General features: G+C 39.4%; 1 protein-coding gene across 1 annotated transcript in view; it reads left to right on the plus strand.

Moving 5' to 3' along the window:
* Positions 1–21,790, plus strand: part of LOC134624405 (mucin-5B-like) — a 77,737-nt gene that overhangs the window by 27,870 nt on the left and 28,077 nt on the right. The window contains 21 exon segments of the mRNA XM_065471540.1: positions 536–673; positions 747–911; positions 1,063–1,157; positions 1,239–1,365; positions 3,287–3,542; positions 4,370–4,419; positions 4,643–4,752; positions 4,864–5,015; positions 6,534–6,672; positions 6,940–7,050; positions 7,417–7,587; positions 7,831–8,070; positions 9,155–9,311; positions 9,546–9,674; positions 10,612–10,759; positions 11,359–11,402; positions 11,558–11,761; positions 12,943–13,690; positions 14,132–15,456; positions 15,886–16,819; positions 17,042–20,630. Coding sequence (XP_065327612.1) covers positions 536–673; positions 747–911; positions 1,063–1,157; positions 1,239–1,365; positions 3,287–3,542; positions 4,370–4,419; positions 4,643–4,752; positions 4,864–5,015; positions 6,534–6,672; positions 6,940–7,050; positions 7,417–7,587; positions 7,831–8,070; positions 9,155–9,311; positions 9,546–9,674; positions 10,612–10,759; positions 11,359–11,402; positions 11,558–11,761; positions 12,943–13,690; positions 14,132–15,456; positions 15,886–16,819; positions 17,042–20,630 — 9,032 coding nt within the window.

A 21,790-nucleotide genomic window follows, 5' to 3' on the forward strand; every position in this document is an offset into this window, starting at 1 on the left:
GACCTGCGACAATATGAAACAGGAAAATACCGCCGTATAATCCATTTATTTCAACAAATTAACTGTATTCTAAATACCATCTTTTTAAACAGTAACTGTAACGGAATACAGTTACTCATATTTTGTATTTTAAATACGTAACGGCGGTACATGTATTCCGTTACTCCCCAACATTGTAAATCCAAGTACTTATATAATCAATTAATGATCGCTCTGCTAATGCATTCTTTGTTTGCTTTTGTTTTATGTGACATTCAATTTGTCTTACTTGAAAATATATCACAGGTAAATTGAACGTGATTGAACGTGAATTTCAATTTACCTAAGCTAAGGGCCACCAAAATTTGTATTTGCAAAAGAATTTTGTTCAACTCACCACAAAATATGTAATAAAGAATTGGAACAAAAGCACCACACGCATTAGTTGTACTTATTTATTTTTTAGAGTGGAAATGCTATCTGTGTCATTTAAGTTTGTATATTTGTGTTTGAATTAATTGCTACAAAATTTTTTCATGTCTTCTGACCTCTACAGCTGATCTGAGAGTCTTTAAGCCATCTTCCTTCTACATCCTTGTAAGCACCACAGTGGGCATACAACTGATGATTCAGCTGTCTCCCATAATGCAGGTGTTCATTTCAGCTGACAAGTCACTCACAGGAACCACCTCTGGTATGTCTCCACATTATTGTTAGTGTCTGGAACGTCTGGAATCTGTGTAACTGTGGAACATCTAATTTGAAAGGTTTATGTGGAAACTTCAACGACATAATGAGTGACGACTTTAGAGTGACAAGTGGGCTGGTGGAAGGCACTGCTGCTGCATTTGCCAACGCATGGAAAACCAGAGCCAGTTGCCCAGACATTATATCACATTTTGGAGACCCTTGTAATAACAACATCCTCACAGGTACAGATAAAACTCCTGTATTATTATGTTTTATCTTATAAAAGCTATTATGTTATATGAAAAATACCATACTGCCTTGCTGTTTTTCAAGATTTTATTAAACAACAGATAATAAATAACAAGTTTAATTCTGAATGTTTCTGTGTTTTAGAGAAATATGCGGATTTCTGGTGCTCCAAATTAACTGATCCTGAGGGAGTGTTTGCTCCCTGCCACGCTGTTGTTAGCCCCAGCACATATAAAGATGTAGGTCTGTACATACAAAGTTTTAATGAGAACTTTGCAACTGAACTCTTGTTAATCGTTTCATGAATACTCTTTTGACAGAACTGTATGTATGACACCTGTAACTGTGAAAAAAGTGAGGACTGCATGTGTGCTGCAGTTTCCTCATATGCCTATGCCTGCTCAGCAGCAGGAATCCACATCAGTGGCTGGAGGAAAACCATCTGTGGTAAGTAAAACACCAAGCATCCTTAAAAAGAGAAACACGGGTACAAACAACAAATTTATCTGAAAATGTTCTCTTTCAACTGCTGCTGTGTCCACAGTTTTCAGTCCACAAGCATAATTTTACATTCAAAACATAGGACCATTTGTCTTCTTCTTCTTGACATGATGTGCCAATGCTCAGACCTAACAAATATATACTTTTTGATCAGTGTGGATCCAAGTAGAGGAAATACCTTCCAACTGAAGCATTGAGACACATTGTATTTTTAGTGAGGGGGTTTTCTCAACAACAGGACTGAGCCCCCCTTTTTTTTTTTTAGATTGGCCCCACAACCCAATTTTTAATTAAATTTAATTCAATTCAGTTTTATATTGTAAGTGCCAAATCACAACAAGAGTCACCTCAAGGTGCTTTTTATTGTAAGGTAGACCGAATTGGAAATGCAAATCCTACAATAATACAACAGAGAAAAAAATAACAATCATACGACCCCTTATGGGCAAATGCTTTGGCGACAGTGGGAGGGAAAAACTCCCTTTTAATAGGAAGAAACCTCCGACAGAACCAGGGTCAGGGAGGCGCAGCCATCTGCTGTGACTGGTTGAGGTGAGGGGAGGAAGACAGGACAAAAGACATGCTGTGGTAGAGCAGCAGACATTAATGATTACTAATGATTAAATTCGGAGAGACCCACTGTTATGTCGAAGAAGTCCTTGGTCCTTATGTTTAAAAAAGTATTATGATATGAGTTATGGTTTTGTATTTGGAAGCAGTTTATTGACAGGTTCAAAAAGGGAAATTTAACAGCAATTTCCCACAGACTTATTCTATACCAGCAATAAATGTATGTGAATAATAGGTCATTCTGATTTGTTGATTACACTTTAGGTCTATTTTTCATTTGTGGATTCGTCTTCAGCAAACATTTGATTCAAATCTGGGAAGCTAATGTCGTTTTCTGACTTTCACAAAATTTGAATGAGTTCTTCATTGACTGGATCATTAGAAATTAACTTTTTAAAACTTACTTTAATTAGTCCTTGTCTTTAAATTTTAGTTTAAATATCATTCCAAGCACATCAAATACAGAGCTTTTTAAAAATAAAAACACTCAAACATGTGAAAATATGCTGGCTTTTCATTTAAGATCCTTGAGTCTAAACATTAAGTCAATCAGTTTTTGGTATTCAACTACAGTTTTTTTTAATTCACTTTTCAAACGTAATAATGCAATGTATCAGTTTTCGCATCAATTTCAGATAAACATTCATTATTTGTCAGTTTATTTGGGTGTATTCTTTAGCTTTCAGCTCATTTAAAAATGGTCAGCCTGCCAGCTTCAACAATTTCAGCACAGACTGAGCAGTTACAACAATTCAACTCAAATAATTCAGTTTTCAGCATTCATACTGCAATTGGAGTACACCTGTATGTAAAATAATCTAATAATCTGTGCTAAATCAACAATGTTAGTGCTAAACTCAGAGGAATATTGTACCTCGATAAACATGAAAATTAAAGGTGCCAGAACTCCTATAAATTAAAGTCAGCAACAGCAGTCACAATTTGAGAAAACTTTAAATTATTTGGGTTAATATAAATGTTATTATACACCATCACATTGTCAGCATGGGTCAGCTGCCAACACCATCTCTGTGTTATGGTGTTAACCTACTAGACATCTTTCCATGCCATTCCTACTAAATGAACAATTCTTGTCTCCAGTACCACAGCTATGGCACATATTTTGGTATGCTTTTCTATTTTAAATAATGGCAGAAGTAGCAGTACATTTTTGACTACAACAAATCTTAGTAAATCATTTGTGTTTGATTCATTTTTACTACATTCAAATTGAATTAAATTGAACTGAACTGAACTGTTGGCTCATTGTACAAACATCTCATATCTCTCATAACAGAGACATTCAGTACATCATGTGCAGCAGAAACTGTGTATAATTACAACATGACCAGCTGTGGGCGTACCTGCCGTTCCCTCGGCCAGACTGACTACTCTTGTCAGGTCAACTTCACCACAGTGGATGGCTGTGGCTGTTCTGAAGGAACTTACATGAATGAGGAAGGGCAGTGTGTAGCCCGTGAAAGCTGCCCCTGCTATGCTGAAGGCATTATTGTTCCTCCTGGACAGACTATCAGTAAAGATGGCAGCACATGGTAAATAAAGATGACTAATTTTTCTTAATTCATGCTGAATCATTCAGGTAAGGAAATTTTCAAAGGTTGATCCTGTTCTTCTGGACATGTTTTCAGTGGAAGAAATATTTTGTCACTCATCCAAGTAACTTCTTCAGTCTCAGCTGACTGCAGGTTTAGCAATGTTTGCTACTTTTAGTCATAATGCAAATGTACTATTTATGTTTTTTCCAGTCCCCAACTCTCTATGGATAGTACTCATGGTCATTAATCAGTGGTCATGAGATTTTGCATCATAATGATCATGAAATTGACCAACTGACCATTGTTAATCAGCGGTGCTAGAACAGAATCAACTTTCTTGGATTTTTATGTTTACCATCACCAACCTAAAATGTTCATTTGCTAAAGTTAATTTGCTGTAAAAACAAAGTGAAGCTTAGCTAATATTGCAGGTCTTTGTTTAGTTATCCACTGTGACTATGCCAACTGAAACATGACAAACATTTTTTCTAGATTTGTATTCACTTAATATGACACATGTTAATGGCAGGGACATGTTTGATCCGAACAAAACAGGAGGATTAAACGAATATTGAATTGGGGAACACAGGCTGCTGGAAGCTGTATACTGTATATATACCAACTGAACTTGCCAGTTAGAGGAAAAATGTTGTTCCATTCTATAAATTTATGTTGTGAATGCACCAGTACAAGTAGGATGTTTTTTGCCCATGAACATTTTAAATAACAAAAAGAATAATAAGAAACTACACGGTTAAAGAATGACTGAGGATATCATGTGATATAAAAGTATTTCTCATATTCCCTCATAATTGTTCTCACAGTGTCTGCAGACAAGGCATTCTCAGCTGCTCTGGAGGAACACAGCTACTAAGTAGGCATCGTAATTAACATTAAGTACACAGATTAAATGCTATTGTAGTTAATTATTTGATAAAATTAGTAGCCAAACATTTTCAGTTCTCTTTCATATTATGAAGTTTTCACTCAGTGAACTGTGAATAAATTGGTGGGACATTTCATCATAATATCATTTATCATGACAATAAAACTATGTATGTGAACCTGTTATATTTTGTTCCCAGGTTTACCATTAGCTTCACCACAATGCGAATGTCCCATGGTGTACTTTGACTGCTCCACTGCTCAACCTGGGGCTACTGGCACTGAATGTCAAAAGAGCTGCAGCACCGCTGACATGGCTTGTGTAAGTACAGCACAGTTATACCAGTTTGGCTGTGTGCTTAAATGTGCAGTACATGCGCAGGTCTTGCTTGACTTACTCTCTCCTTTCATTTTTCACTCTGGTTGGATACAGATCCACACAGGCTGTACATCAGGCTGCATATGCCCAGATGGTCTGTTGTCAGATGGAGCAGGAGGCTGTGTCAATGAGACCAGCTGTCCATGTGTACACAATGGACAAGTCTACCAGCCTGGAGAGACACTGACAGTGGATTGCAATACCTGGTTTGTACATTTCTTTACAAGCATACAAAGATGTATATTTAAATATTCAATAGCAGTATATAGGTTATAAAAAGAATTTATACATATTTCCACTACAATAAAGAATGTCAGTTAAATAGGTGACTTGTTTCTCATAGCACTTGTTTGAGACACAGCCACCACTACTGCCAAGGCTCACGTGTCAGAGAAGGTTTTCTACCAATCAAAATATCTGGGGATCAATCCAATCAAAGAATCTTTGGGCAAAAAACCCAAAGATACTGAACCCTGAGTTGCCCCCAGTGCATTCAGCTGAGTGTGTGTTAATGCTGGACAAATGTGTTTGGATATAAATAAAAAGCACTGTATGAATGTTTGCGTGATAAGGCAATGAAAGACTGAAAAAGTAAGTTGTACTAAAATAACAGCTGGAGAAACATTTTGCAATTAGGTAGTTTAATTGGCAACATGTCACTAACATGCTTAAAATGAATAATAAGAAACTACAAAAGTGGAAAACTGTTCTGTTGTCTGATAAATCAAAATTTCCAATTCTTTTGTTTTCCACAAAATAAAATGGCTACTGTCTTCTTCACACTAGAGGCAACTAAGCTATCAGGACTCAGTTCAAATGCCTTCATCTCTTTAAAAAAAAAAAAAAGACATCTTTTTCAGGAAGACTTTGCATATTTCAGCAAAACAATGCTAAACCTTACACTGCATCTGGTACAACAGTATAGCTTTGTAGTAGAAGGCTCTGGCTATGGGTCTAGCCTGCGTGCATTCCAGAAATTACACTTGAAAACATGAATGAAAAATATGACAAAGAAAATCCAAGATTGTTGAACTGCTAGAATTCTATATCAGACATTCCTCTTCCAAAAGTCCAAGGGATGGTCTTGGTTCCCAGACATTTGCAAACTGCTTTTAAAAGAAGAGGGGATGGATGATACACAGTAGCAAACAACACTCTGTCCAAGCTTTTGTGCGATGTGTTGCTGCCATCAAATTTAAAATGACCTTTTCATTTTCATTTATTCAAACATTTCATGTTTTCTGTGGTCTACTGTGAAAAAGGTATGACTTTCTGAGATTTGCAAATCATTATTTTTATTTACATTTTATTTACATTTGCAAGGTGTCCCAACTTTTTGGGAGTTGGGTTTCTATTATAAAACTTGTTTACTAAATAAAAACATGTCACTATATATTTTCACTATTCAGCTATATTTGCTGTTATGTCTCTGCTAATTTTGTCATTGCACTTACACTTGTTTTTCACCAAATACATGAGAACGCCAAGTAGGTAGTTGGCATGTGACTGTGCTTTTCAAAGGTTTGAATAGAAAAAGTTGTTTTAATTATATTTGTAAAAACATAAAGGTAGGTAGTTAATTAATCACCAGCATTTTTTTTGGTTTTTTTTGTTTGTTTGTTTTTGGGGTTTTTTTTCTTTTTTGTATCCTTGATTACACAGATATTACAAATATTTTGAAATTAATTTAATAGTTTTTGTTGGCTGTATGTGTTTCTCCCCAGTTCCTGCAGTGGAAGGAAGTTCACATGTACCAACAAGACGTGTGATGCTGTTTGTGGAATCTATGGAGATGGTCACTATATCACCTTTGACGATAAGAGGTTCGACTTCAGTGGACAGTGTGAATACACACTTCTACAAGTAAGGTTGCTAAAAGTTAAAAATGAAAACTTTGTAGCCTTGGTAGATTTGGCAACACACTGTTGTACCATCTGTCTTCTGCATGTATATATCTTCTGCAGCTCTTCATTGTAAAGCTCACTCTGGCTACTGTTTCTTGTATATTATTTTACCAGAACAGAAAGAGGCAGATCAACATTTTTATCAGTAAATCAATTTTATGCAACTCTTAAGGATTCTAACTTTAACACTGGTATCCAGTAATTGCATGCACTGTGCTTTGCTCAGGACTTCTGTGGCACCTGTAATGGCAATGGAAGCTTCAGAATTATTACTGAAAATGTTCCATGTGGAACCACAGGAACCACCTGTTCTAAGACCATCAAGATCTTCTTGGGGGTAAACACAAAATCCTTCAATTGTGCTCATTTTCAAACTAATGACTGAAAAATGTAGTGATGCGGAGTTCTTAAAATGTTTTAAGAACTCTTCACCAACAATATTAAAATTGCACAATTAATACTAGAAAAAGAAACTACAACTTAAATTAGATAAAAGAATCAATTAAAGGTTGTATAATTTAACTGAAAAACTCAGCCATGTTTTGCCATGTAATCAGTTTTTCAATTCAATTTTTTTGAAAACTTTTGAAAAAACAAAAGAGCTTTCAGCTTTTCAGGTTTGTTGCACATATATGGTTTCCAGGTAGCTTAAATTTTACAAAAATAAAATTCCTGTTTTATTCATTGCTGTTGTAACCCACAGGATAATGAATTCCAGCTTAAAGATGACAACTTACAAGTGGTAAAGGGCACTATCCAGGCGCTTCAGGTACAAAAAATGGGCATTTACATAGTGGTGACAATCAAGCCGGGACTTGTTCTCATGTGGGACCAGAAGACCAGTCTTTTCATTACAATCAGTCCACAGTTCCAGGTAAAAGAAATAAATTCTGCACATCTGGATTGACAGTTACTTCTTTTTACCGTTGAAGTATAATTGCTTAAGAAAGTTAATATTAAGAATTTCACAATAACAGAAATTTAGTAGTCAATACAAATACCAATACAATTACACAATTATTGATACTCCGTATTAATAATTGTGATATCACTGTAATTTAAAAAAAGCATTAAAAATGAGGGCTTTAATCTGTACCACTGCTTCCTTTCCTCTTAGGGTCAGGTCTGTGGTCTGTGTGGAAACTATGATGGTAACAGTAAGAATGACTTCACCACACGCTCCCAGGAAATAGTAGCAGATGTTCTACAATTTGGTAACAGCTGGAAAGTTTCATCTAGTTGCCCCAGTGCAGAGCTAATCAGTGATCCCTGTGCCTCGAATCGCTACCGGGCAGCCTGGTCTCAAAAACAGTGCAGTATCATCACAAGTGTCACCTTCCAGAGCTGTCATTCAAAGGTCAGTATGTTTGGTGGTAGCAAATATACAGAAATGGATACACACACACACACACACACAAAAATGCACAAAAAAATATGCACTTTAATTTCCCCTATGAGCTCTTTGTTCTTTTATCTTAATGTCTGGCATTTAAGAATCTTTACCTAATAGACACGATATGTGATATCCATCCACCCATGCATTCTCTTCCACTTATCTATTCAAGGTCGTGGGGGGCCTGGAGCCTACCCCACCTACCATAGGGCAAGAGGCATGGTAAAGCCTGGACAGGTTGCCAGTACAGCGACAGACAGTCATTCGCACTCAAATTTACCCCTATGGACAATTTAGAATGACCAGTTAACCTAATCCCACTAATTACATGTCTTTAGACTGGGAATAATCCAGAGTAGTGGGCGATAACTTAAACCTGCGTATGGTAGTGTGGTAGTGTTGGAGCACATTGTGGTACCACACCCTCAGGATTTGTGCAGAAAGTTGTGTGTTGCTATAAAAATGGTGAGAAAAAGTGGAGGTTTTTCCTACAAAGAAATTGCAAAGAAAGATGTCAAGTGTCCTTCACCTTCAAAAGGCAATCAGAAACAGGGAAAAAGTCTACTAGACCCAAAGCCTCAACAGAGTCAGAAGACAAGTTTCTGAGCTACAAGCAGAGCTTAATTGTGGTCATAGTAAGCAAGCCTCAACTTCAACTGACAGGTCAAGTTGCAGTAACAGAACCATTGCTAAGATTTCAGAATAAGAAAAAGAGGTTTAAAGAGGTTTACCTGAGCTATGAAACATTGCCAGTTGCCTAATGAAAACTGGAAGAAGGTGTTATGGAGTAATGAATCAAAATCCGAAGTCTATGATCTTTGTACAGTATTGAGAAGGCAAAAGGACAGTTCCTCAATCTGTACCCCTAAATACATTGTGGTTAAAAATGGATTGCATGATTCTTTTTTAACTTCAATTGTTTATTTGTTCTATGCTTACAGAGTAAAAGGAATAACTGAACTGCCTGAATTTCAATAAAATAAAAAACTGGAAGAATTGGGGTTCTGTGAAACTGTTGACTGGTAGTGTATTACTGTATGTGTTCTAGGTTGACCCTGGTCCATATTTTGATTCCTGTGTGAGAGACTCCTGTGCTTGTGACACTGGTGGGGACTGCGAATGTCTCTGTACTGCGGTGGCTGCATATGCTAAAGCCTGTAATGAAGCTGGGACCTGCATTGCATGGAGGACTCCAAAGTTTTGTCGTAAGTCTGATTAATTTAATTCAATTCAATTTTATTTATATAGCGCCAAATCACAACAACAGTCGCCTCAAGGTGCTTTATATTGTACAGTAGATCGTACAATAATAGATACAGAGAAAAACCCAACAATCTTATGACCCCCTATGAGCAAGCACTTTGGTGACAGTGGGAAGGAAAAACATCATTTTTTAAAATGCTGTACAAGTCTAATAAGCAATGGTTTGTTTCTTGCAGCTATTTTCTGTGACTACTATAATTCACCTGGTGAATGTGAGTGGCACTATAAGCCTTGTGGAGCTAATTGCATGAAAACATGTAGGAATCCATCTGGAAACTGCTCGTCACTCATCACCAACCTTGAAGGTACATTAGGCACAGTATTTATATGCCACTTTGTGGACTATTTATTTTTGTTTTAAATGTGGAGCTTAAGTCAACAGAACAACAGACCGTATCCCTGCCTATAACACAGTGGTTCTCAAGCTTTTTACATCATTCCCCACATGGCAGGAAGGAATATTTTCACGCCCCATCTAAACAAAACAATGACAGAAAAGCCTACCTGCAACTGTATTTAGATAATGAACTCATTCACAATGAATCCTTCAGTAATTTTTGTTTTAAACAAGCAACTTTCATTTCAAACAACTATTTGTAACTTTTGTCACGAGACAGCTTCATTAGTCTACACCACTTCTTCAAAAAAGCAACAAGTTAAACAGAATGTGAACATTGCCAAACATGGAAAAATACAGTTCAGTCTTAGTCTTATAAAAAAGAAATCCAGAGACTTGTGAACAGAGATGAAAAATATATAATTTAGTGAGATTTCAATACTATTCACTCTTAGTGGCTACAGTAATCCTGTTTTTGACTGCAGTGCTGTGGCGGGGTGTGGTCTGCGGCATGGCTGCGGGGGAGGCAGCCATGCCGCAGCCATGCCGCAGACCACGCCCCGCCACAGCACTGCAGCACTGCGGAACACCAGCAAGGAACACCACATGGAACACCTTGCTGGCGTTCCGGTTTAAAACAGAATGAACAAAGTCCTTTTGTGGTTGTGGTTGTTGTTGTTGATGTGTGTAGGCTGTAGCTGAAAAGCTGCAGCCACGTGTGTAAGTCAACAGCTGCAATAAAGAAGTGTACTGAAAAGTGTGAATATGTCTGTCCCGCATCGTTTACCCAGGATTGGAGCATGATAGGTGAAGGAGAGGCAAATTGTGAAATGTTTACAAAAAAGCTTTTCATGTATTCTACTTGTAAATTTACTCAAGTTAATCACTATTTTAAAACATCGTAGGCTGCTATCCACAGTGTCCCCCAAACCAACCCTACTTTGATGAAGACACTATGAAGTGCGTTTCCGGGGACCAGTGTGGATGCTATGATGACCAAGGCAACCATTACAACATTGGTGAAAAGGTTCCATCAGAGAACTGCTACACCTGGTATGTCTCACACAAGATTCATCATTCCATTCATTTTAGCACACAGTACATAATGATGCACGTAGAATTCAACATGTTTTTGATGTAAGTATATAAAATATAATACACGGTGCCATTAAAAAGTATTTGCCCACATTCCGATTCCTTTTACTGGCAGTGAGTCTTTCACATAACTTTAGAGACAAACTGTTTGTGTGAGACAAAACTCCTCTACACTCCAGGGGAGGTTCACTGCTGGTTCAAGTTTTCATTGTGTATGGATAAGGGCTCTCATAGTGGCTTTGTAACCCTTTCTAGAATTGTATATGATAAAGTTGTTTCTCAGGTAATTCTTCAGATTTTGGCCTGATGAATCGCTTTTTAAGATCATTTAACCTACTGCACTTTGACAGGGGCAAAGGGCTAGGTAAATGTGAATATTTTATTACTCTATTATTTCAATGATCTGAAAAAAAGGAAGTAGAAAGAAGGCAAAAACCTTCTCATGGCACTGTATATGAAATATACCGTTATTAAGAACTAAATGTGATGTTTAACATGCCACAATGAGTGTAAAACCAGACACAAGTGAAATAACCACAACGTTGTTTTCTTTCAAGTTTATGTACAATGTCGGGGATACAATGTAACTACAGTGTTAACTGTAAGTATACTATAAGCTTGTATATCTATGCTAAAAATCTATTGCTTGGCAAATTGAAAAAACATTTAATTTCAAATTTAATTTATTATACATAATATAATAAATGTTTATGAATTAATTTGTATTTACAAAAAGACAAAATGTTTTACTTGTAGATTGTAAATGCATCATTAATGGAAAAATGTACAACTATGGGGACAATATCTACAACACAACTGATGGCCTAGGAAACTGCATCACAGCTGAGTGTGCAGAGAATGGAATTGTAACAAGGAGCATATACCCCTGCTTTAATACCACAACACCTGGGCCAACAACAACTCCATTTACGTTTAGTACAATACTAAAGACCACTTCAGGTATTAAACTGATCATTTTTCAAAGAAATAGATAAAATATTAAGAAATATTGAGAAAATTGAATTGAAATATGGAATTATATGCATGTTTTCATGTCATGTCATTGTATTTTGTCACAGTTATTAGTACTACATCTCCATTAAATACTACATTTGAAACTGAAACCACATCGGCAAAACTAGCCACACCAGAAGTTACAGAAATTACATCTGGGCCTTTCACTACCACTAAAGGAACAGCTGCAACACCTACAGAGACAACAGCATTTGAATCCACAACAGCCACAATTATGACAACAAAAACACCGAAAATAGTTACATCGGGACCAACAACATCCTCTACCACAGCTGTTGTTGAAACCACGACCACAGTTTCACATGTTGAAACAACAGGTCAAGGATCCACCACGGTTACATCAAAACCATCTGTGAGTACTGAAATTACATCTGGGCCTTTCACTACCACTAAAGGAACAGCTGCAACACCTACAGAGACAACAGTATCTGAATCCACAACAGCCACAGTTATGACAACAAAAACACCAAAAATAGTTACATCGGGACCAACAACATTCTCTACCACAGCTGTTGTTGAAACCACGACCACAGTTGCACATGTTGAAACAACAGGTCAAGGATCCACCACAGTTACATCAAAACCATCTGTGAGTACTGAAATTACATCTGGGCCTTTCACTACCACTAAAGGAACAGCTGCAACACCTACAGAGACAACAGCATTTGAATCCACAACAGCCACAATTATGACAACAAAAACACCCAAAATCGTTACATCGGGACCAACAACATCCTCTACCACAGCTGTTGTTGAAACCACGACCACAGTTCCACATGTTGAAACAACAGGTCAAGGATCCACCACGGTTACATCAAAACCATCTGTGAGTACTGAAATTACATCTGGGCCTTTCACTACCACTAAAGGAACAGCTGCAACACCTACAGAGACAACAGCATTTGAATCCACAACAGCCACAATTATGACAACAAAAACACCAAAAATAGTTACATCGGGACCAACAACATCCTCTACCACAGCTGTTGTTGAAACCACGACCACAGTTGCACATGTTGAAACAACAGGTCAAGGATCCACCACGGTTACATCAAAACCATCTGTGAGTACTGAAATTACATCTGGGCCTTTCACTACCACTAAAGGAACAGCTGCAACACCTACAGAGACAACAGCATTTGAATCCACAACAGCCACAGTAATGACAACAAAAACACCAAAAATAGTTACATCGGGACCAACAACATCCTCTACCACAGCTGTTGTTGAAACCACGACCACAGTTGCACATGTTGAAACAACAGGTCAAGGATCCACCACGGTTACATCAAAACCATCTGTGAGTACTGAAATTACATCTGGGCCTTTCACTACCACTAAAGGAACAGCTGCAACACCATCAGAAACAACAGCATTTGAATCCACAACAGCCACAATTATGACAACAAAAACACCAAAAATAGTTACATCGGGACCAACAACATCCTCTACCACAGCTGTTGTTGAAACCACGACCACAGTTCCACGTGTTGAAACAACAGGTCAAGAATCCACCACGGTTACATCAAAACCATCTGTGAGTACTGAAATTACATCTGGGCCATTCACTACCACTAAAGGAACAGCTGCAACACCTTCAGAGACAACAGCATTTGAATCCACAACAGCCACAATTATGACAACAAAAACACCAAAAATAGTTACATCGGGACCAACAACATCCTCTACCACAGCTGTTGTTGAAACCACGACCACAGTTGCACATGTTGAAACAACAGGTCAAGGATCCACCACGGTTACATCAAAACCATCTGTGAGTACTGAAATTACATCTGGGCCTTTCACTACCACTAAAGGAACAGCTGCAACACCATCAGAAACAACAGCATTTGAATCCACAACAGCCACAATTATGACAACAAAAACACCAAAAATAGTTACATCGGGACCAACAACATCCTCTACCACATCTAGATCAACCTCAGTTGTTGTAACTGGATCATCATTGTCCTCAACTGTAATTACAAGTCCTTCTGTTTTACACACAACAATTTTATCTTCAACATCTAGAGGTACAACTTCTATTGCTCCTATAACAGAGACACTTCCAGGCAGCACGACTGTTTACTCAACAAGTGTAAACCCCAGTATAACCAAAACAACATTGGGACCAACAACATCCTCTACCACAGCTGTTGTTGAAACCACGACCACAGTTCCACATGTTGAAACAACAGGTCAAGGATCCACTACGGTTACATCAAAACCATCTGTGAGTACTGAACCTACATCTGGGCCTTTCACTACCACTAAAGGAACAGCTGCAACACCTACAGAGACAACAGCATTTGAATCCACAACAGCCACAGTTATGACAACAAAAACACCAAAAATAGTTACATCGGGACCAACAACATCCTCTACTACAGCTGTTGTTGAAAACACGACCACAGTTCCACATGTTGAAACAACAGGTCAAGGATCCACCACGGTTACATCAAAACCATCTGTGAGTACTGAAATTACATCTGGGCCTTTCACTACCACTAAAGGAACAGCTGCAACACCTACAGAGACAACAGCATTTGAATCCACAACAGCCACAATTATGACAACAAAAACACCCAAAATAGTTACATCGGGACCAACAAAATCCTCTACCACAGCTGTTGTTGAAACCACGACCACAGTTCCACATGTTGAAACAACAGGTCAAGGATCCACCACGGTTACATCAAAACCATCTGTGAGTACTGAAATTACATCTGGGCCTTTCACTACCACTAAAGGAACAGCTGCAACACCATCAGAAACCACAGCATTTGAATCCACAACAGCCACAATTATGACAACAAAAACACCCAAAATAGTTACATCGGGACCAACAACATCCTCTACCACAGCTGTTGTTGAAACCACGACCACAGTTCCACATGTTGAAACAACAGCTCAAGGATCCACCACGGTTACATCAAAACCATCTGTGAGTACTGAAATTACATCTGGGCCTTTCACTACCACTAAAGGAACAGCTGCAACACCTACAGAGACAACAGCATTTGAATCCACAACAGCCACAATTATGACAACAAAAACACCCAAAATAGTTACATCAGGACCAACAACATCCTCTACCACAGCTGTTTTTGAAACCACGACCACAGTTGCACATGTTGAAACAACAGCTCAAGGATCCACCACGGTTACATCAAAACCATCTGTGAGTACTGAAATTACATCTGGGCCTTTCACTACCACTAAAGGAACAGCTGCAACACCTACAGAGACAACAGCATTTGAATCCACAACAGCCACAATTATGACAACAAAAACACCAAAAATAGTTACATCGGGACCAACAACATCCTCTACCACAGCTGTTGTTGAAACCACGACCACAGTTCCACATGTTGAAACAACAGGTCAAGGATCCACTACGGTTACATCAAAACCATCTGTGAGTACTGAAATTACATCTGGGCCTTTCACTACCACTAAAGGAACAGCTGCAACACCTAAAGAGACAACAGCATTTGAATCCACAACAGCCACAGTTATGACAACAAAAACACCCAAAATAGTTACATCGGGACCAACAACATCCTCTACCACAGCTGTTGTTGAAACCACGACCACAGTTCCACATGTTGAAACAACAGGTCAAGGATCCACCACGGTTATATCAAAACCATCTGTGAGTACTGAAATTACATCTGGGCCTTTCACTACCACTAAAGGAACAGCTGCAACACCTAAAGAGACAACAGCATTTGAATCCACAACAACCACTATCATGACAACAAAAACACCAAAAATAGTTACATCGGGACCAACAACATCCTCTACCACAGCTGTTCTTGAAACCACGACCACAGTTGCACATGTTGAAACAACAGGTCAAGGATCCACCACGGTTACATCAAAACCATCTGTGAGTACTGAAATTACATCTGGGCCTTTCACTACCACTAAAGGAACAGCTGCAACACCTACAGAGACAACAGCATTTGAATCCACAACAGCCACAATCATGACAACAAAAACACCAAAAATAGTTACATCGGGACCAACAACATCCTCTACCACAGCTGTTGTTGAAACCACGACCACAGTTCCACATGTTGAAACAACAGGTCAAGGATCCACCACGGTTACATCAAAACCATCTGTGAGTACTGAAATTACATCTGGGCCTTTCACTACCACTAAAGGAACAGCTGCAACACCTACAGAGACAACAGCATTTGAATCCACAACAGCCACAATTATGACAACAAAAACACCAAAAATAGTTACATCGGGACCAACAACATCCTCTACCACAGCTGTTGTTGAAACCACGACCACAGTTCCACATGTTGAAACAACAGGTCAAGGATCCACTACGGTTACATCAAAACCATCTGTGAGTACTGAAATTACATCTGGGCCATTCACTACCACTAAAGGAACAGCTGCAACACCATCAGAAACAACAGCATTTGAATCCACAACAGCCACAATTATGACAACAAAAACACCAAAAATAGTTACATCGGGACCAACAACATCCTCTACCACAGCTGTTGTTGAAACCACGACCACAGTTCCACATGTTGAAACAACAGGTCAAGGATCCACCACGGTTACATCAAAACCATCTGTGAGTACTGAAATTACATCTGGGCCATTCACTACCACTAAAGGAACAGCTGCAACACCTTCAGAGACAACAGCATTTGAATCCACAACAGCCACAGTTATGACAACAAAAACACCCAAAATCGTTACATCGGGACCAACAACATCCTCTACCACAGCTGTTCTTGAAACCACGACCACAGTTCCACATGTTGAAACAACAGGTCAAGGATCCACCACGGTTACATCACAACCATCTGTGAGTACTGAAATTACATCTGGGCCTTTCACTACCACTAAAGGAACAGCTGCAACACCATCAGAAACAACAGCATTTGAATCCACAACAGCCACAATTATGACAACAAAAACACCAAAAATAGTTACATCGGGACCAACAACATCCTCTACCACATCTAGATCAACCTCAGTTGTTGTAACTGGATCATCATTGTCCTCAACTGTAATTACAAGTCCTTCTGTTTTACACACAACGATTTTATCTTCAACATCTAGAGGTACAACTTCTATTGCTCCTATAACAGAGACACTTCCAGGCAGCACGACTGTTTACTCAACAAGTGTAAACCCCAGTATAACCAAAACAACATTGGGACCAACAACATCCTCTACCACAGCTGTTGTTGAAACCACGACCACAGTTCCACATGTTGAAACAACAGGTCAAGGATCCACCACGGTTACATCAAAACCATCTGTGAGTACTGAACCTACATCTGGGCCTTTCACTACCACTAAAGGAACAGCTGCAACACCTACAGAGACAACAGCATTTGAATCCACAACAGCCACAGTTATGACAACAAAAACACCAAAAATAGTTACATCGGGACCAACAACATCCTCTACTACAGCTGTTGTTGAAAACACGACCACAGTTCCACATGTTGAAACAACAGGTCAAGGATCCACCACGGTTACATCAAAACCATCTGTGAGTACTGAAATTACATCTGGGCCTTTCACTACCACTAAAGGAACAGCTGCAACACCTACAGAGACAACAGCATTTGAATCCACAACAGCCACAATTATGACAACAAAAACACCCAAAATAGTTACATCGGGACCAACAAAATCCTCTACCACAGCTGTTGTTGAAACCACGACCACAGTTCCACATGTTGAAACAACAGGTCAAGGATCCACCACGGTTACATCAACACCATCTGTGAGTACTGAAATTACATCTGGGCCTTTCACTACCACTAAAGGAACAGCTGCAACACCATCAGAAACCACAGCATTTGAATCCACAACAGCCACAATTATGACAACAAAAACACCCAAAATAGTTACATCGGGACCAACAACATCCTCTACCACAGCTGTTGTTGAAACCACGACCACAGTTCCACATGTTGAAACAACAGCTCAAGGATCCACCACGGTTACATCAAAACCATCTGTGAGTACTGAAATTACATCTGGGCCTTTCACTACCACTAAAGGAACAGCTGCAACACCTACAGAGACAACAGCATTTGAATCCACAACAGCCACAATTATGACAACAAAAACACCAAAAATAGTTACATCAGGACCAACAACATCCTCTACCACAGCTGTTTTTGAAACCACGACCACAGTTGCACATGTTGAAACAACAGCTCAAGGATCCACCACGGTTACATCAAAACCATCTGTGAGTACTGAAATTACATCTGGGCCTTTCACTACCACTAAAGGAACAGCTGCAACACCTACAGAGACAACAGCATTTGAATCCACAACAGCCACAATTATGACAACAAAAACACCAAAAATAGTTACATCGGGACCAACAACATCCTCTACCACAGCTGTTGTTGAAACCACGACCACAGTTCCACATGTTGAAACAACAGGTCAAGGATCCACCACGGTTACATCAAAACCATCTGTGAGTACTGAAATTACATCTGGGCCTTTCACTACCACTAAAGGAACAGCTGCAACACCTAAAGAGACAACAGCATTTGAATCCACAACAGCCACAGTTATGACAACAAAAACACCCAAAATAGTTACATCGGGACCAACAACATCCTCTACCACAGCTGTTGTTGAAACCACGACCACAGTTCCACATGTTGAAACAACAGGTCAAGGATCCACCACGGTTATATCAAAACCATCTGTGAGTACTGAAATTACATCTGGGCCTTTCACTACCACTAAAGGAACAGCTGCAACACCTAAAGAGACAACAGCATTTGAATCCACAACAACCACTATCATGACAACAAAAACACCAAAAATAGTTACATCGGGACCAACAACATCCTCTACCACAGCTGTTCTTGAAACCACGACCACAGTTGCACATGTTGAAACAACAGGTCAAGGATCCACCACGGTTACATCAAAACCATCTGTGAGTACTGAAATTACATCTGGGCCTTTCACTACCACTAAAGGAACAGCTGCAACACCTACAGAGACAACAGCATTTGAATCCACAACAGCCACAATCATGACAACAAAAACACCAAAAATAGTTACATCGGGACCAACAACATCCTCTACCACAGCTGTTGTTGAAACCACGACCACAGTTCCACATGTTGAAACAACAGGTCAAGGATCCACCACGGTTACATCAAAACCATCTGTGAGTACTGAAATTACATCTGGGCCTTTCACTACCACTAAAGGAACAGCTGCAACACCATCAGAAACAACAGCATTTGAATCCACAACAGCCACAATTATGACAACAAAAACACCAAAAATAGTTACATCGGGACCAACAACATCCTCTACCACAGCTGTTGTTGAAACCACGACCACAGTTCCACATGTTGAAACAACAGGTCAAGGATCCACCACGGTTACATCAAAACCATCTGTGAGTACTGAAATTACATCTGGGCCTTTCACTACCACTAAAGGAACAGCTGCAACACCATCAGAAACAACAGCATTTGAATCCACAACAGCCACAGTTATGACAACAAAAACACCCAAAATAGTTACATCGGGACCAACAACATCCTCTACCACAGCTGTTGTTGAAACCACGACCACAGTTCCACATGTTGAAACAACAGGTCAAGGATCCACCACGGTTACATCAAAACCATCTGTGAGTACTGAAATTACATCTGGGCCTTTCACTACCACTAAAGGAACAGCTGCAACACCTACAGAGACAACAGCATTTGAATCCACAACAGCCACAGTTATGACAACAAAAACACCCAAAATAGTTACATCAGGACCAACAACATCCTCTACCACAGCTGTTGTTGAAACCACGACCACAGTTGCACATGTTGAAACAACAGGTCAAGGATCCACCACGGTTACATCAAAACCATCTGTGAGTACTGAAATTACATCTGGGCCTTTCACTACCACTAAAGGAACAGCTGCAACACCATCAGAAACAACAGCATTTGAATCCACAACAGCCACAATTATGACAACAAAAACACCAAAAATAGTTACATCGGGACCAACAACATCCTCTACCACAGCTGTTGTTGAAACCACGACCACAGTTCCACATGTTGAAACAACAGGTCAAGGATCCACCACGGTTACATCAAAACCATCTGTGAGTACTGAAATTACATCTGGGCCTTTCACTACCACTAAAGGAACAGCTGCAACACCATCAGAAACAACAGCATTTGAATCCACAACAGCCACAGTTATGACAACAAAAACACCCAAAATAGTTACATCGGGACCAACAACATCCTCTACCACAGCTGTTGTTGAAACCACGACCACAGTTCCACATGTTGAAACAACAGGTCAAGGCTCCACCACGGTTACATCAAAACCATCTGTGAGTACTGAAATTACATCTGGGCCTTTCACTACCACTAAAGGAACAGCTGCAACACCTACAGAGACAACAGCATTTGAATCCACAACAGCCACAATTATGACAACAAAAACACCCAAAATAGTTACATCGGGACCAACAACATCCTCTACCACAGCTGTTGTTGAAACCACGACCACAGTTCCACATGTTGAAACAACAGGTCAAGGATCCACCACGGTTACATCAAAACCATCTGTGAGTACTGAAATTACATCTGGGCCTTTCACTACCACTAAAGGAACAGCTGCAACACCTACAGAGACAACAGCATTTGAATCCACAACAGCCACAATTATGACAACAAAAACACCAAAAATAGTTACATCGGGACCAACAACATCCTCTACCACAGCTGTTGTTGAAACCACGACCACAGTTGCACATGTTGAAACAACAGGTCAAGGATCCACCACGGTTACATCAAAACCATCTGTGAGTACTGAAATTACATCTGGGCCTTTCACTACCACTAAAGAAACAGCTGCAACACCTACAGAGACAACAGCATTTGAATCCACAACAGCCACAATTATGACAACAAAAACACCAAAAATAGTTACATCGGGACCAACAACATCCTCTACCACAGCTGTTGTTGAAACCACGACCACAGTTGCACATGTTGAAACAACAGGTCAAGGATCCACCACGTTTATATCAAAACCATCTGTGAGTACTGAAATTACATCTGGGCCATTCACTACCACTAAAGGAACAGCTGCAACACCTTCAGAGACAACAGCATTTGAATCCACAACAGCCACAGTTATGACAACAAAAACACCCAAAATCGTTACATCGGGACCAACAACATCCTCTACCACAGCTGTTGTTGAAACCACGACCACAGTTCCACATGTTGAAACAACAGGTCAAGGATCCACCACGGTTACATCACAACCATCTGTGAGTACTGAAATTACATCTGGGCCTTTCACTACCACTAAAGGAACAGCTGCAACACCTACAGAGACAACAGCATTTGAATCCACAACAGCCACAATTATGACAACAAAAACACCAAAAATAGTTACATCGGGACCAACAACATCCTCTACCACAGCTGTTGTTGAAACCACGACCACAGTTGCACATGTTGAAACAACAGGTCAAGGATCCACCACGGTTACATCAAAACCATCTGTGAGTACTGAAATTACATCTGGGCCTTTCACTACCACTAAAGAAACAGCTGCAACACCTACAGAGACAACAGCATTTGAATCCACAACAGCCACAATTATGACAACAAAAACACCAAAAATAGTTACATCGGGACCAACAACATCCTCTACCACAGCTGTTCTTGAAACCACGACCACAGTTGCACATGTTGAAACAACAGCTCAAGGATCCACCACGGTTACATCAAAACCATCTGTGAGTACTGAAATTACATCTGGGCCTTTCACTACCACTAAAGGAACAGCTGCAACACCTTCAGAGACAACAGCATTTGAATCCACAACAGCCACAATCATGACAACAAAAACACCCAAAATCGTTACATCGGGACCAACAACATCCTCTAC

The sequence above is a fragment of the Pelmatolapia mariae genome, linkage group LG1 (assembly GCF_036321145.2).
Source record: "Pelmatolapia mariae isolate MD_Pm_ZW linkage group LG1, Pm_UMD_F_2, whole genome shotgun sequence".
In the NCBI taxonomy this organism is placed as follows: domain Eukaryota; kingdom Metazoa; phylum Chordata; class Actinopteri; order Cichliformes; family Cichlidae; genus Pelmatolapia; species Pelmatolapia mariae.